The sequence below is a fragment of the Saccostrea echinata genome, unplaced genomic scaffold, assembly GCF_033153115.1.
Source record: "Saccostrea echinata isolate AGI-Se365-2 ecotype Australia unplaced genomic scaffold, CSIRO_AGI_Sech_v1 ptg000015l, whole genome shotgun sequence".
NCBI lineage: Eukaryota > Metazoa > Mollusca > Bivalvia > Ostreida > Ostreidae > Saccostrea > Saccostrea echinata.
The window spans coordinates 13391332-13407604 of record NW_026889764.1 but is presented as its reverse complement, the minus strand read 5'-3'; the positions used below and the strand labels follow the sequence as shown (position 1 = coordinate 13407604).

Here is a 16273-nt window from a genome sequence, read left to right as displayed (position 1 = left end):
TATTCCTTCGCCAATCGCTTGGCACTTTGAAGTGAAAGTTGCGGGTCTTTCGGATGAGTTCTTAAAAACCGAGGCCCCGTGTCACGATAGGCGTTGGCACGATAAAGAACCCTCACTGCTCAATGATCCTGAGTGCCGAATAAAGGTCTAAATTTTAAGCTCTTCACCGGTCTATGGTGACGTCTCTATATGAGTGAAAAATTCTCGAACGGGACGTAAAACAACATACAATCAATCTATCAATCACTCACTACGAAGTATATCAGAAAAAGGTGTAGTTTTCATTTCCATTTGCTTTGCATTTTCGACAACAATATATTTATAGTACAAATTTTATGTTCTTTTAGCAAAGATTGTGTTCGGAATACAACATAATTAAGAACTGAAACTGCTTTAGGAAAAACAGAATGGTTTATTGAGTAACAAATGATTTTTAAATCACAACAATTATCAAGATAATACACCAAGGGTGCTCGTCGTGGGGGATGATTATATATATATATATATATATATATATATATATATATATATATATATATATATATATATATATATATATATATATATATATTTACTTCAACACTTAACTAATTTATTTTTATCTTGACAATAACCTACTAAACTTCAACATCACAAAAAGCTTTGAGAGATGATACTACAAAATTAATAGTTTCTTTTTTTCAATTGCCAAATCAAAATCCTTTATACACATAATCAAGAAATGTTCAGGACTATCCCTAACAGAAAACAGCATTGTTTTTGTATATATATATATATATATATATATATATATATATATATATATATATATATATATATATATATATATATATATATATATAAACTGTTGACAATTAGAATATACATGCATAAGTTATAGCAAAATGTGGTTGAAATTACGAAATGCTTTTTAAAATCTTTGTTAAGCTTCTATCAGTATGAGTATTATTTCAACATTAGTAGTTCCTATTGCAGATTTGCATTAATTTTCCTTAAACGAGTATGTCTACTGAAACGTTATACGGCATTAGATCACCTTAATTAATATGTGATGAAGCAATAAACAACTGTATTCGATAATATAAATTACAAAATGGGAAGAAAAGGAAAAAATTATGTACCTACACGGGACTTACTAAGTGAATTAAAATTAACAAGGATGATCATATCATAATTTGTAAAAATCACCTACTCATATTGAAATGACAGTCTTTAACCTTGAACAATCCATTATCATCATAAGTAACAAACAAATTATTCAGATATAAAGTAAAACATAAATAACACAATGTAAATACACAGAATACTGTAGAATACTGTAGAGGATATGATTAAACAGCAATAATCATTTGATCATCAATAAAACAGCACAGGATTTAAGCACATCCATAAAATTACTTAAGTTTGGAATGGTGGGGAGTACATAATAAGTCATATCAATACAATAATAAAACAATATATAATGGACGGCTTAGTTCTGATATGTACAGCTAAAATACGAACGATAAAATATATACAAAACATAATGATGGCACTGCTTTCCAGGGAAAAAAACTATTATAATTTCAAATACTTTCGGTATTCATCTTTTTACCTATGTACGAAACTTAAAAAAATCGAACGAGACGTTATAGATTCAGTAACTATATCCGGTACCCAATGATTGCCAATTATCTGAGCAAGTTTTACTGTCAACCAAGTAAAAGAAAAGAATCTAATAGAACAAGATACAAAACAAATCATTCATTAGAAAATTTTGTTCAATCAATTAGCAGTGCCTAGAAAGCGGTCCAAAGATGTAACGATCATAAGATATATTTATCAATCACAGCACTTCACCATAATTATAGTTCTGCAAGGCCTTATTAGAGGTCAGTTAATTCTGACAGATACATTCAAAATACAGTTAACCTCATTATATCGAACTTGATGAGAAAGGTCCAGGAAAAGAACTTCGAGATATCCGATGATTCGAGATATCGATCGAGGGAAAAATACTTAAAGAATAAGCAGTTGGGACTTCCAAATCACTTCAAAATATCCACGGTATTCGAAATATTGGTGTTCGAGATACCGAAAATCAACTGTATATTTCTCGATATTACACCACTTACATAAAAATTATTCTTATTAAAATGCCTTCATTCATTATTCTGATAGAAGCCATGTTTGTTTAATTCTAACGGCAAATTCTTTTCGATCCTCAAGGAATATTGATAAACTAATTTATGCATAGAATGAGTTTGATTCAAGGTAAACTCTTCCATTGGTTTTGATTCCGAAGAAAAATATGTTCAAAAATTCATATTGATTTATAAGATAACTTACCTATTGACTTACATATGATGAATTAACATCTTCTATTAAATATATTTATGAAATTTCCTCAGTTTGACTGAGCTTTAATACTAGCAATTTCTTAATTCTCGGCTTCATAGCATGACCCCTTATGTTTGTTTGCTAAAAGATAATGGATGTATACATGCTACCAAAAATAGCCATTAAAAAGTGTATGTTTAAACCACCCTCTAGAAATCTTCACTGTGACTGCGATATTGCATTGTGCTAAATACAGTTCATTTTTTATAAAGAGCATAATGCTTTCAGACAATCAATGACCTATGTGGTCATGTGTACAACTCTTGTTGTTGTACATAAATCCCATTAACATCAATATGGAGTAATTAATACCATCATAATAATAGAAATCATTAAAAAATTCCTTCATTTTTTTAAATTTGTACAAAATATATAATTTTTGAGCATGTCCATTGAAGAATCACGTTTGCATTGGGTTACTATTAGCTGTTGGTGTTCTGGTCTCCCTGGGGAGGATCTGGCCCCTGATCTGTGGGGCGTTGACTAGGATTTTGACCCACTATCTGTTGTTGCTGCTGAGGTGGGTTATTTATGGGGTGGTTGGGGTCATTCAAAGGATTGGCGTGACGCTCTTCTGGATTGACTTTATTCTTCTTACTCCTTCACAAAAGAAAAAAAAGTTTTACCTTTTACCATGAAATACATTTCCTCTATAGAAAAATTATATAGGTAACCAGATATTCTCAAAACCATTGCTGAATGAAATTAATCTACTCACATTTTGATGAGAACAAGAATGATGAGTATGACTATAATAACACCAAGTATTGCCCCCACAACTGCCACAGGAATAACCCAAGCCTTGGAAGTTGTTTTCTATGATCAAAATAAAAGTATAGTTTCAAAATAACTACCGGTACAATGCTTCAACGAGTGAAATAAACCATACTTATGCTACTGCTACACTGTGTGGTGAATGAGGTTAGGACTGCAAAAGTTTGATTCTTTTTACAGGAATATAAGCAGCTAGAAGCTCATGGACCACAACGCTCATCTAAGTCACTATGGCTGTTCTTCATCAGTTGATTTTCCATATATATATATATATATATATATATATATATATATATATATATATATATATATATATATATATATATATATATATATATAATCCAAACTATGAAGTAAGGCTTTTTACAAAAGTTTTCAATTTCTCTAGCTCATTTGCTCTTGAGAACAAAGTTTTTATAAGATGTTACTAAATTTTCAATAGTCCTTGAAAGGGATTTTGTCCTTCATTTGACATAATTTGAATCTCCTTCACCAGTGTATACTTTGTGATTGAAGTTGGTCCAGTGGTACTTGAGAAGAGGTCGAAAATGTTAAAAGATTAAAGACCAATGGACGGACAAACGTACAACGGACAAAAGGTGGTCAGAAAAAGCTCACTTAAGCTAAGCTATAGAAAAAGAAAACAAAACAATTCTGTCAATTTAAAAAAAAAAATCCCCCGCCTCTCATGCTTCGCCGTTTGAAACTACCTTAAATGTTTTCAAATACACTGTATAATGAAAAAAGGCATCTATTCCTTTAACAGAGAAAAAAAAATCTTTCACAAGGTCGCTACCGTAGTGGGAGCAGGTTCTGTGACCAATAGAATTTCTCCCGCTTGTATGTTAAGATCATCTCCTGTTTCTTGCTTTATAGCATCTTTCAGTTTCTGGACGATATTATCTTGTCTACAAAACACCAAAGCAACAAATTTTAGCTCTTTCTCCGAATTTCTCTGATCAAACAAGTTACTTTGTCATGGAACAAAATATAAAATTCATTATTTTATTGTACTTCATTTCATTCAAATTTTGTCAATATGTATATATATATGTCAAAGTGATATGCTATAACATATGGCATTAAGATATGCAAGTACAGTGTAGCAATGAAATAAAGATGTTTATAAATTTCAAATGTTGCCTTAAAATTCGATGTCATATGCTTACATAGTTGTATCTTGTAAAATTTTCTGTAGGACAGTTTGTGGAATAGCTATCTCTAGACTGCCGAGCACAATGCCACGCCTCTTCCTCTTTCTTTTGGAGGACGTGGCAGAACATAGAGCATTGGTGTTATCAGCCTTCACAACAATCAGGAACTCTGTGATTGTATTTATTTCTCGTGGATACCCATCCGCAATGGCGATTTGTTCCGCTTTTGTAAAACCTAGGGGGCTGCTTGGATTTGGTCTGAAATTTCATAGTTCTTTAATCGATTATGATTCTCTGTTCAGTTAATGTTGTTCTTATTATAAGTGGTATTTATTTACATCGTAATTGTTTTTTAAAGAAAAAAAATGACTTACTGAAAAGTTATTTCAAACTTCATATTATGAAAGAAACAGCGAAGTTTCAAAAGAAATATTTAAGGTTAAAAATCTAATTTCATTCCTATTCCAATCTATACTTTTCCAGGCGATTAACATGGAGCAAGACAATAGAAAAATGATGTTCAGTACATGTTATGAAAAAGTGACTGCTGTACTTACACGTAGGTAGATTGACTATTACAACATTGTCTGAGTTTATCATTGTTCTCATTACAATAGCTATTAATCCCCTCTGCCACTTTGGTAGTAAATTCTGCTCGTACTTTTGTCGTAAACTTTGAAGAAAAAATATTTTTTGATGAAGATGATTTGAAGTGGAAGTGGTGGATTTTTAATTGTGCTTATAGAGTACAGAAATTTTTCAACAATTTTTCTTAAAAATGTAAAAGAATAAATAAGATCGATAAATTAATAATTATATATATATATATATATATATATATATATATATATATATATATATATATATATATATATATATATATATATATATATATATATAATAATAATAATAAATAATTAACAAGAGGCCCAAGGGCCTTAACGGTATAATACAACAATTTAGAAGTTAAATACACTGATGGATGAAGCTTTGTTGCCCTAAAGCAAGAGAAATAGGAAGATCAGGATCAACAAAATAATTAGTCTAGTATTCAGTATCAACTCATAAATTAAGTTCTCACATGCAGACTATTAACAAACTATTAGTGCTTCTGTACTATTTTTAAACCCATATTAAGACCTCTATCATTGACCTTTCTTATGGTCTTTGAAGAACTTTTAATAAGATTAGTTATTTTTGTCTCATTTTTATTTATCTATTACTTACAGATCTACCTGATTATTAAAACTAAGAAAATACTTTTTGAATTATATGATAAACATTCTTGCATAATTATCTTATTCTATTAACCTTTCAAATACATTATTTACAGTGATTTATTATCAAAGGTGAATGGAAAAGGGGAATAACTTCTCTCAGTAGAATACAAATTAATAGAGCCCTGCCCAGGACTAGAATGCTGAGACAAATGGTCCAGATGTTCAAAAATCTGGTAGAAATACGCTTACTTATATCATTTAAACTTTTACTCAGTTTTTTTTCCGATATGCCAAGAAGCAGAGAAGAATTTCACAGGTACAATGCATTTTCACTACAGATTCAACAAAGCCTTAACCTAACATGAGAACCCAAGACAAAGGGTCAAGAAATTCACAAATTTGGAAGAGTTACCCTCATCATCATAACTATGGACTTCAAAAAATTAACACTTTTCCACTATATTATCAAAAGCCCCCCCCCCTCCTCATTATGCCAGAAACCCTGACCCTAGGACCACAAGATTCAAAAATTTTGTTCGAAGCTCCCATTTTCATCATACCTTAGCAATTTATTTATCAGCTCAACGCTAAGGAGCAGACAGGATTAAATAACAGAATTAATGCTTTTTCACTATATAATCAATAGAGCCCCCCCCCCCCTCTTCCTCAAGAACCCCAAAAACTGAGGCCATATATTAAAAAATTTTGGAAGAGGCATCCTTGCCTATCATAATCATGTACTTAGTTTGTTTAAATAATCTCCAGTAGCAGAGAAGAAGATTCTCAAAGAATTAATGCATTTTCACTATATAATCAATAGAGCCCCGTCCTAACACCAGAACCCCTGACCCTGGGGCCATGAAATTCACAATTTTTGAAAAGGCATCCTTATGCATCATAACCATGCACTTAGTTTGTTTAAATAATCTCCAGTAGCACATAAGATTTTCAGAGAATCAATGCATTTTCATTATATAATCAATAGAGCCCCGCCCTAACACCAGAACCCCTGACCCTGGGGCCATGAATTTCACAATTTCGGAATGGGCACTTCTTGATAAATATGTACCTAGTTACTTTATCTAATACCCAGGAGCAGAGAAGATGATTTTCAAAGAAATAATGCACTTTCACTATATGATCTATATAGCCCCACACTGGGGCCAAAACCTCTGACCCTGGGGCCATGAATTTCACAATTTTGGTAGAGTGCTCAATGCTTATTACAATGATGCCAACAGTTTGACTGCTTGATGTCCTGGAGTAAAGAAGAAGATTTTTAAAGATTGCATTATTTTTGGTGGTTTTAGCCCCACCCCTCAGGTCCCAGGGGGGCAGGGACCACGTTCACAATTTTTGTTCCCCTTCACCCATAAATGCTATATGCCAAATTTGGTTGAAATTGGTTAAGCGGTTTCAGAGAAGAAGCTAAAAATGTTCAAATGTTAACACACGACGCACGCCGACGGACGAGAACGGATAGCAATAGGTCACCTGAGTGACTCAGGTGACCTAAAAATTAACAAACATCTTACCTTGGCCACAGGCAGTCCTTTGTACTGCACTAAAACGCCATAATCCTTTTCTACTTGATTTGCTTATAAATTAAAAAATGGATTTTAGAAACGATGTAGATTTTTTTGTATCACAATGATAAGTAGAAATATACAGAAATATAAATTATATTTCAAATTAAGTATCAGATATGACATTTAGACTTTGTTCAACTAGTAAGGAGGAGAATAAAGGACCTAAAGATATAATTAGTCTTAAGATGCTCACGTGGGCAAATATTGGGGTTACAGCTTTGTATTTCTGATGTCTCTCCAGTGCAAGGTGCCCCCGCTCCTTCTTGGGTAGGGTTATTGCATGACCGTGTTCTTGTTTGGGTCCCATTACCACAAGTCAGGGAACATGCACCCCATGCTGACCAGGCTGACAGGCCGCCATTGCGATCTATAACCAAACATTTCATCAAAATATATTTGTTTTTATTTTCAAAAGTTGTTAATGCAGAAAAATTAATTTTAATCCTTTTCTTCTGAATCAGATGTACCTTTACACACATTATTGGGACCCAGTATATATTCATTTATACAGGAGCAGGTATATGACCCCACCGTGTTTGTACAAGCACTGTTGGTCGCATAGCAGGGAGAGTTGTTACATTCATTAACATCTATTAAAAGAAAACAATAAACTGATAATAAGACTAAAAAAATGAAAATGTATAAAAATAAAATGACATACAGAGAAAAGCACATAATAGTTTTGTTTTTTGTAACGACATAATACCTACCATTACAGGTGGTCCCATCAGCAGCCAGTTGGTAGCCCGTATTACATGAACACGTATCAGTACCGTTTACCTTTGCACATCGATTGTCCTGACACGTAGCTTTCTTTGCTGCTTCACACTCTGCCTCCACTAAAATATACATTTCATACACATGTTTATGTTTTTCAGGGGAGAAAGTTCCTCTCTTTACAAACTTGGAATGTTTTTGTCAATATGACTATTTTCTAACAGAATATGTAGATAAAACTGAGAATCAAGTAAAGTTTGTGCACCATATTGGACAAAATCATTATAGGAGAACATTTTGTAAAAGGACATGCAAATTTATCCCTTTTCGAGTAAGTCTTTGAGCGGAGGATCCTGTTCCTTCTATCAGTCACAGGTTCTACGAAGATCAATCTGAAGACCTGTTTTGACATTAATTTATCCTTAAGATTCTGCAATGAATATGTTAAGTTGAGATAAATCTTAGACTACCAACCGCTACAATTCCTTTGATTAGCATCAAGTCTATAACCAAGCTGACATGCGCATTCATATCCACCAGCTTTATTTACACAAGTTTGTTGGCAACCATGGCTTCCAGAGCATTCATCCACATCTGAAAAATGACCAATTAAAAATTGACTTAACCAAAAACGAAGTTCAAGACCTATACCTGGTGGAGATTAATTTCATAATTATGGTGGAAGTTTAACTCCATATCATAGTTATGCTAACCTTACTCCAGAAATAAGTCCATGTATTTCAATATAAATGAACAACTTCACTAAACCTTGGGCTTAAACCCTGGATCCAGGGTTCTTAAATTTTTTTTCCGTTTAGATAAAGAACCATCTGCTTATTATAGGCATGCATTGTTTTACTCCTATATATCCAGGTATAAGGGAGAAGATTTTCAAGCGAGAGATGTAGTTTCTTCTTTTATAAAGTTGAACATAAATTTTACAATTTTGAGAAGAGCTAGGATATTACGATTGAATATGATGATAACAAACAGTAATCAAGCTCAAAATTCTATCTAAACAATACAAATTGGAAGCAGAGCAAACATGGACCTCGAAAAACAGAGGTGGGATCAGGCAATGGAGGAGTAAGCATCCCCTGTTGACCGGTCACACCCGCTGTGTGCTCCTAGTCCTTGTGTTCTCCTTGTCATGACTGGGTAAATGAAAAATACGTAGAAAACTCAGTGTGTAAATAATGACCTAACAATTTGTATGGAAAACGTCAGTCAGCATTTGATGTAATGATAGATTGTATTTGCTGACAAGGTCATGCTATCGACCTTTGAGTTTGAGAAATGTTGACTTTAAACAAGACTGTTGATATTATTGTTTCATCAACCTGTTTGTCAATTGCTTGCCTCGTTTTAGAAATTGTTCATACGTAGAGCAAACTCTTGGATATCGAATCAACTGGGAGATAGAAACTCCATATGCAGGTGATAATGGTATATTGCTTCATAAATAAGGGAAATAGACAATAGAAAATTTGAAGTCATCACATTTATCAAAAAGTTTTGTTGTTAGGTTACTATTCACCTCCTTTCTTATAAAATATGCAAATATGAAACAGAAGTGTCAGACACGCCTTTGGCAATTAGAAACCATGAAACTAACATTTTCTCCTTATATATAATGCTCATTTGCTCTTTACCGAAATTGGTTGAAAAGTACAACCAGTAATTTGTGACATAGAAGAAGCTGAAAAGATCAAAAGTTTACAACCGAAACGGATAGCAAAGGTCACCTGAGTGACTCAGGTTATATAAATCAAAATCTACCTTTCTATCAGTATTCCCCGTATTGTCCTATAACATTTACTTCATGCATTCTTGTTAAGACAACAAGCCACACTTTTTAACAAAATAAACCTTTTTTCTCTCTTTCTCACCGTTACATGTCCTGCCATCACTGGCCAGAATGTATCCATCACTACAATTACAGGTGAAAGAGCCAACAGTATTAGTACACGTCCTCCTCTCTGGCCGGCTGTCACAGTTATGTGTATTTTCAGCACATTCATCCACATCTAAATGATTACAGACCAGTTCAATAAGTATTAGGTAATTTTCCTAAATCAACAAGGTAACAGATCCCAAGTCACATCCATGGTTATTTAAAGGGGGTATTCATACCATTTTTCCATTTCTCTAAACTATTCATTTTTTTCTAGCAAGGTCTTAAAAATGTTACGACCAGTTTAATGTTAAATTGATGACATCGAACTCATTTTTCTGTTGTGCCGACGCCAGTCTGGAATCAGCTCTTGATACATTATGTATGTCATAATTAACATCTTTAATTATAAATAAGAATATAAAGGATTTTTCATCAAACTTAGATAAAAGAATTAATTATAGCTTATTTGCTTTTTTTAAAAAACAAAGTTTTAAAGACACTTAGCACTAACCAGTGCATGTTCTTCCGTCTCCAGAGTATCCCGTGTTGCAGGTACAAGTGTATGCCCCCTGTGTGTTGGTACAGGTGGCTAACGTGTCATTACAGTTATTATAATTAGAACTTGCACATTCGTCAATGTCTGGAATTGAGAAATAACAATTTCAACAATATATGTGGGAAAAAATGTTTGTGATGTCCCGATGTTTTATTCCTACAATGTTTGCAATAAAATTTGCTGTTAGATTTTCTATGAGTAAAGACTGAAGATGATTTTCCAAAATGGACTGTACTTTCAATATAAGGCCAACTTTAATTAACCCATGGTTGTAAAACCTGAATTCGGGGGCAGGAATGTTAAAGCTTATCACATCACAATCATTTAAGAGTTTGATAGATGTTTATGATCAAAAATTATTTTAAAAGATATGATGATTTTTTTATGTATGATTTTCATTCCAGGAGAAATGAATTTCACTGCTTATTTTCATCAAGTAAAGAATTTGCTTACTATATGTCAATTAATAATTTTAAAAAATGAATTTGCAATATATTGTCAACTTTGTGTTATTTTGTGGTCCGAATGTTGAACTCTGGGAGCGTTAATTTAAGTAACCAAACAGTTGTCCAATAACGACCCAAAAAAGAGAATTTGCAACGATAGATTCTCACTATGTGATAAATAAAATCTCAACCTAGGACTCAAGTTCTATAATAGCTTTTTTTCTTTAATGTCCAGGTTTAAGGAAGAAGAATATTTCCAATGCAATATTTATCTTTTGAATTATTTGAAATAAGCCCTTAATCTGCAACCTCAATCCTGAAAACTGTATTCTCAATTTTGGGTTTACAGCTCATAATAAGCATGAAGACAGTTTGCTTCTTAGAAGTCTATCATTTAAGTGAATTCACTTTCCCTAATATACTTGCATAACATTAGCAATCCCTTGGCTATGAACCCCAAAACACAGAGACTTTATTGTTGGTGGTATTTGCAAAAACGTTTGCCATATATCTCTCTAAATAAATAAACTTTTTAAATGTTTATTTTTCAATACTGATGCAACTAAGCTCATTTTTTGCACCTCTAACACTTGGGTCATGGATATCATAATTTTGATAAAGGACTAACAGCGGATTATAATCCTGCTTGCACTTTCTTTCAAAATATCCAGGATTAGAAAAAAGGCATTTATAATTTGCATGTATTTTAAATGGTTTTGCCATGGTTAGGGATAAGTAAATTGATTCTGAATTTCTTTTTACCCATAGTTTCTATATACCAAAATTGGTTACATTGGGTTGATCTAGTAAACAAGAGGCCCATGGGCCACACCGCTCCCCTGAGTAACTATAGTCCTCCTTGTTCCTCATTAGCAGTTTTTTTTTTCCTATATATTCCTATATAAAACTTTGATCGCCCAATTTTGTATCACCATACCCCCTGGGGTCATGATATTAACAAACTTGAATATACACAACATAAATACACAAAGTGTGCTTCCAAATAAATATCATAGCTCTGCTGTTTTCTAGAAATAGATATTTCCTATATATTCCCATGTAAAACATTGATCTCCCATTGTAGCCCCACCCTACCCCTTATTAGTATTGAGATATATTAAAATCCATTTAATTTTCCTCGAAGAAAGGTAGTAGTTAATAGCAGCAAAATTAGATAAACAGCGACACTTACCCAGACATGTAGCGCCAACCTTTCTGTACCCTTGTACACAGTTACATTCGAAGCCAGGATCAAGATTATTACACTGCGAGTTCGAAGGACAGTTAGCAGTTCCTTGTAAGCATTCGTCCTTATCTGTAAAAAAAACAAGTCAGTTAAAGATTATATTGCATAATATACTTGGGTGTCATCGTAGAGAAACACTAGATGTTTACCTATTTGTGTGTGTGAAAATTTACTTATGGAATGACTTACCCACACATATTGTTTCCTGTGATTTAACGTACGAGCTATTCACACAGTTACACACGTGTGATCCTATGGTGTTGACACATACCACATTGTTGCTTGACTCACACCGATGTAAAGTTGTATTTGCACACTCATCAACGTCTGTGAAACACGAAAAAGTATACAAGCTTAAGGAATGACTTACACTGATATATAACTAATGAAAGATTTCAAATATAATTAATATTTGCACAAAGTATCAGTTTAACTAGTGCATTTAGTAGTCTTTTGCCATATAATTAAATATATTTTTAATTTAAAAAGGAAATTTCGTTTTTTTGAATATTTATATCAGTCTGAATGAAAAAAAGAGCATGACTTTATTAAATTTGTGTGAAAGGTATGTGATGAATTCTTTTCATATTTATAAAGATATTTCCTATTATTTCTCGCCATCTGAATAGTACCCCGTTTTCATATCTCTTCTCAAAGGAAGAAAATATCAGTTTGGCATGCTTGCTTGTACATCTCTCTGTCCGTCACGAAGCTGCGTATGGGTAATAGCTCAGATTTTTAATAAGAATTAATTTAGACCTAAGTTTGTTGTTTTATATGATACAAAAATATGTCAATATATTGAGTCAAAGTTATGACTGAATTGTTAAGATCTCTGAGCAATTGCATGATGAATGATGGATCAGTCTACAAATTAATTATTAAACCCTTTCTTCAATAAAATTTTACGATGTTGGTACCCATGATAAGAAGATAAACGTCATCACTTTGAGATTCACTGTCCTTACAACAATGTTCACAAGGGCAAAACGAAGATTGCATTCGAAAAAGGAGGCATAAATGTTTATATTAAGAAATACAGGTTTGGTATTCCTTTTTCTTCATTTCGCAATTTTACCATCTTTCATTACCCACCCATTAAGTTTCCTCTGTAGTCTAATCATTCACACACACAATTTTCGTCACTGCCATCTCATTGGTAGCCTTTCTTTCATTAATTACCGCTGTCACGGTAGCTCAGTCGATAGAGATTCGCTCCGTGATCGGAAGGTCGTATGTTCGAATCACAGCCTCGACTGACCTAAGTCGATAAAAAATAGATTGCAACTGTTCCTTCGCCAAGCGCTCGGCAGTTTGCAGTGAAAGTTGCGGGTCCTTAAAGACCGAGGCCCCGTGCCACGGCAGGTATTGGCAAGATAAAGAACCCTCACTTCTCAATGACCCTGAGTGCCGGGTAAAGGTCTAGTTTTGAAGCCCTTCACCGGTATATGGTGACGTCTTTATACGAGTGAAAATTCTCGAACGGGAGGTAAAAAAAAAAAACATACATCAATCAATCATTCATTACTTACCTTCACAATTCTTCCCGGTACTATCTAACTGGTACCCTGCTGGACAAGAACACGTATCTTGACCATTTACTTTTCCACACGTGTAATTGCATCCATGGTTATTGTCACATTTGTAAATGGCTAAAATATAACCATAGCGTGTCAATTAACTCCAAACATATATATCAAATTAATATCAGTTTTTAAACGTAACAAACATTTGTCATAATAGATTTGACTCGGTCAAAATCAACAAATATAATAAACTTACATTCACAGGTTCTTCCGTCGCCTTTTAATCGAAAGTCTGTAGGGCAAGAGCAGGTGTAACTGCCATCGGTGTTTGTACATTGGCTATTGTCATAGCAACCATTGGCTGCAGAATCCAAGCACTCATTAATATCTGTCCAGAGAAATCATCATAAATTGTTAAAAAATATAAAATCATCTTTCATTTTTGTTTTATTTTTTGAGATTTCTATAGACAGAATTGTATAAAAAGGATTTCATTAATAATAATAAATAAAAATATACATCGAGAACAGCCACATACATGATAGTTCTTTATAACAACCTCTCTGGTGACAATTTTTCAAATACATAGAGCATTTAATCTGATGAATCTGATTTTCCTGTTAATTGTGTATCTATTTACTTTACACCGATAAGCTAACATGTTGTTAAAACTTTTATTTACGGTTCTCATAGGCTCAGATGTTAGCATTAAGGCGTATTAAAAGGTGGGTGAGGATAACGATCAGTCATCGATTTCAAAAAATCTACAAACAATCCAAATCTGTGAACAGGGCATAAAACACAGAACCCAGGAAATTCCAAGAGGGGGGTCCAGGAGGAGTAAGCATCCACTGTCGACCAGTCACACTTGCCGCGAGTCCTATGTATTGATTAGGTAGACGGAGTATTCCGTTGTTAAATTTAGTATAAAAATAAAGGCCTAACAATTTGTATGAAACACGTCAGCCAAAATACGACCCAATGATAGCTTATATTTCTTAACAAGGAAATTATAACGATCATAGAATTTACGAACTGCTGACTTTAAACAAGGTCGCTGAATCCATGAAACATCAACTTATCGGTCAGTAATCTGCCTCGGTTTAAAGCTTGATCGTACTCAAAGCATGCTCTTGGGTAGCGAATAAACATCATATGCAGGTGATAGCGGAATATTTTTACATATATAAGGAAAGTTGACGATGGAAAAGCGGAGGTCCTGTCCCTTGTCATACAATTTAGTTGATAGTTGGCTTTTATCATCATATATAGTCAGTGAAACATTTAAATATGAAACAGATGCGACAGACTCTGTGGTATATTTTTTTTCGAGTTCACTGAGATATATTGAGTCGACTTATGAATGACAACCCTATATCAATATATCAATATATCTGAATGTCGAGTTGAAGCTAAGGCTACAGCGAGTAATTTCTTCTTCTCAAGTAGAAGCTTTTGAATAAATTCTGCTTCATAGGAATATATAAAACAGGTCGGTTAATAAAGGAACACAATTAGTGCTAATCGAAATTCTAATAGTTTGTTCGAAGACCTGTTCTTCGGAGACTACATAGATTTTGTTACGTAGAAACTCCAGCATTCTCTTTAATATAAACTTTAGAGGACTTATGAGTAGAATCAGAGTGATTTTAACAAAGTAATTTTGTTGATATGAAAATTTTGAGTTCCATTTTTATAGAAGACGCAGTTGTTTATGATACCAAAAAAGCCTATTATTTAATTTATCACAAGGAATAGTTGTATAAAGTGTCTTATGTTTTGATGTTTACTAATTTTTTTTTTTAAAAATTTGGTATTTTTGAATTTTCTAAATGTTCTTTGGATTTTGAGAATCCACACCACTTTTAAAATATGCTGTAGCCCAGTGTGTGATGAAGTTTCTCCTTTGCAACGGTTAATATATTTTAAGGAGTAAGGATATGGGCTTTGTAAAGCATTTGCTGGACCCGACAATGTATCTTTGTAAAGATTATTCTGAAGTTAAGGAATCCAGGATAGGGAGGATAGATTGAACTCACCTTGGATGACTTGAATGTTTAAAGCATTAACGACTGAAATGATTTTTTGATATTTGATGTTGAAAGCAAACGGGATATGCGAAAATACCTTCCCATATTATTTAAGGCCTCTCTACTCTGATGGAAAGGTTCACTTATGAGAAGAAAGTGTATCCTTGCAAACAATCTTTCTAACGGACACATTTATTTTCCCTTGTAATAGTATGTATTTCTGGTGTCCGTACCATTACAGGTATATCCATTGGCATTCAGCGTATATCCATTTAAACAGGAGCAAGAGTAACTTCCAATGTTGTTGGTGCAGGTTTGTGTGCAATTACTAGAGCCACCAGGAGCACACTCGTTTACATCTGAAATGATGTTAATTAACATTTGTCTTCTAAAAAAATTTATATATATATATATATATATATATATATATATATATATATATATATATATATATATATATATATATATATATATATATATATATTCGATATTCGATTTACAAGATTATGAATTTGGATTTTAAACATACTGAACTTTATACATAATTGATAAAAAAAATTCTATAAACAATATAATCAAAAGAAACACCTGCCTCTATTTTTTTTCCCAATACTTTTAAAAATTATTGTAAATGTTGAATGTATTTCGTAATGTTTCAATATCAAAGTGCCTTCAAAGGAACTCTTTACAAATTAATTAAAGGGGTAGATAAAAAGCCTTAAAATAGATTTTACTTTTT

The 16273-nt window shown here is 32.9% G+C and overlaps 1 protein-coding gene across 1 annotated transcript in view; it reads right to left on the bottom strand.

Annotated features, from left to right (window-relative positions):
* Window positions 1-852: 852 nt before the first annotated feature.
* Window positions 853-16273, bottom strand: part of LOC133187635 (serine-rich adhesin for platelets-like) — a 46837-nt gene continuing 31416 nt past the window's right edge. The window contains exons 29-45 of the mRNA XM_061323054.1: window positions 15768-15893; window positions 13761-13892; window positions 13511-13630; window positions 12168-12305; window positions 11925-12047; window positions 10242-10370; window positions 9723-9860; window positions 8308-8427; window positions 7827-7955; window positions 7584-7706; window positions 7310-7483; window positions 7063-7124; window positions 4865-4980; window positions 4323-4565; window positions 3950-4061; window positions 3098-3195; window positions 853-2979 (exon numbers count right to left, since the gene is read on the bottom strand). Coding sequence (XP_061179038.1) covers window positions 2802-2979; window positions 3098-3195; window positions 3950-4061; window positions 4323-4565; window positions 4865-4980; window positions 7063-7124; window positions 7310-7483; window positions 7584-7706; window positions 7827-7955; window positions 8308-8427; window positions 9723-9860; window positions 10242-10370; window positions 11925-12047; window positions 12168-12305; window positions 13511-13630; window positions 13761-13892; window positions 15768-15893 — 2261 coding nt within the window. The 3' untranslated portion in view covers window positions 853-2801. The remainder of the gene's footprint in view (window positions 2980-3097; window positions 3196-3949; window positions 4062-4322; window positions 4566-4864; window positions 4981-7062; window positions 7125-7309; window positions 7484-7583; window positions 7707-7826; window positions 7956-8307; window positions 8428-9722; window positions 9861-10241; window positions 10371-11924; window positions 12048-12167; window positions 12306-13510; window positions 13631-13760; window positions 13893-15767; window positions 15894-16273) is intronic.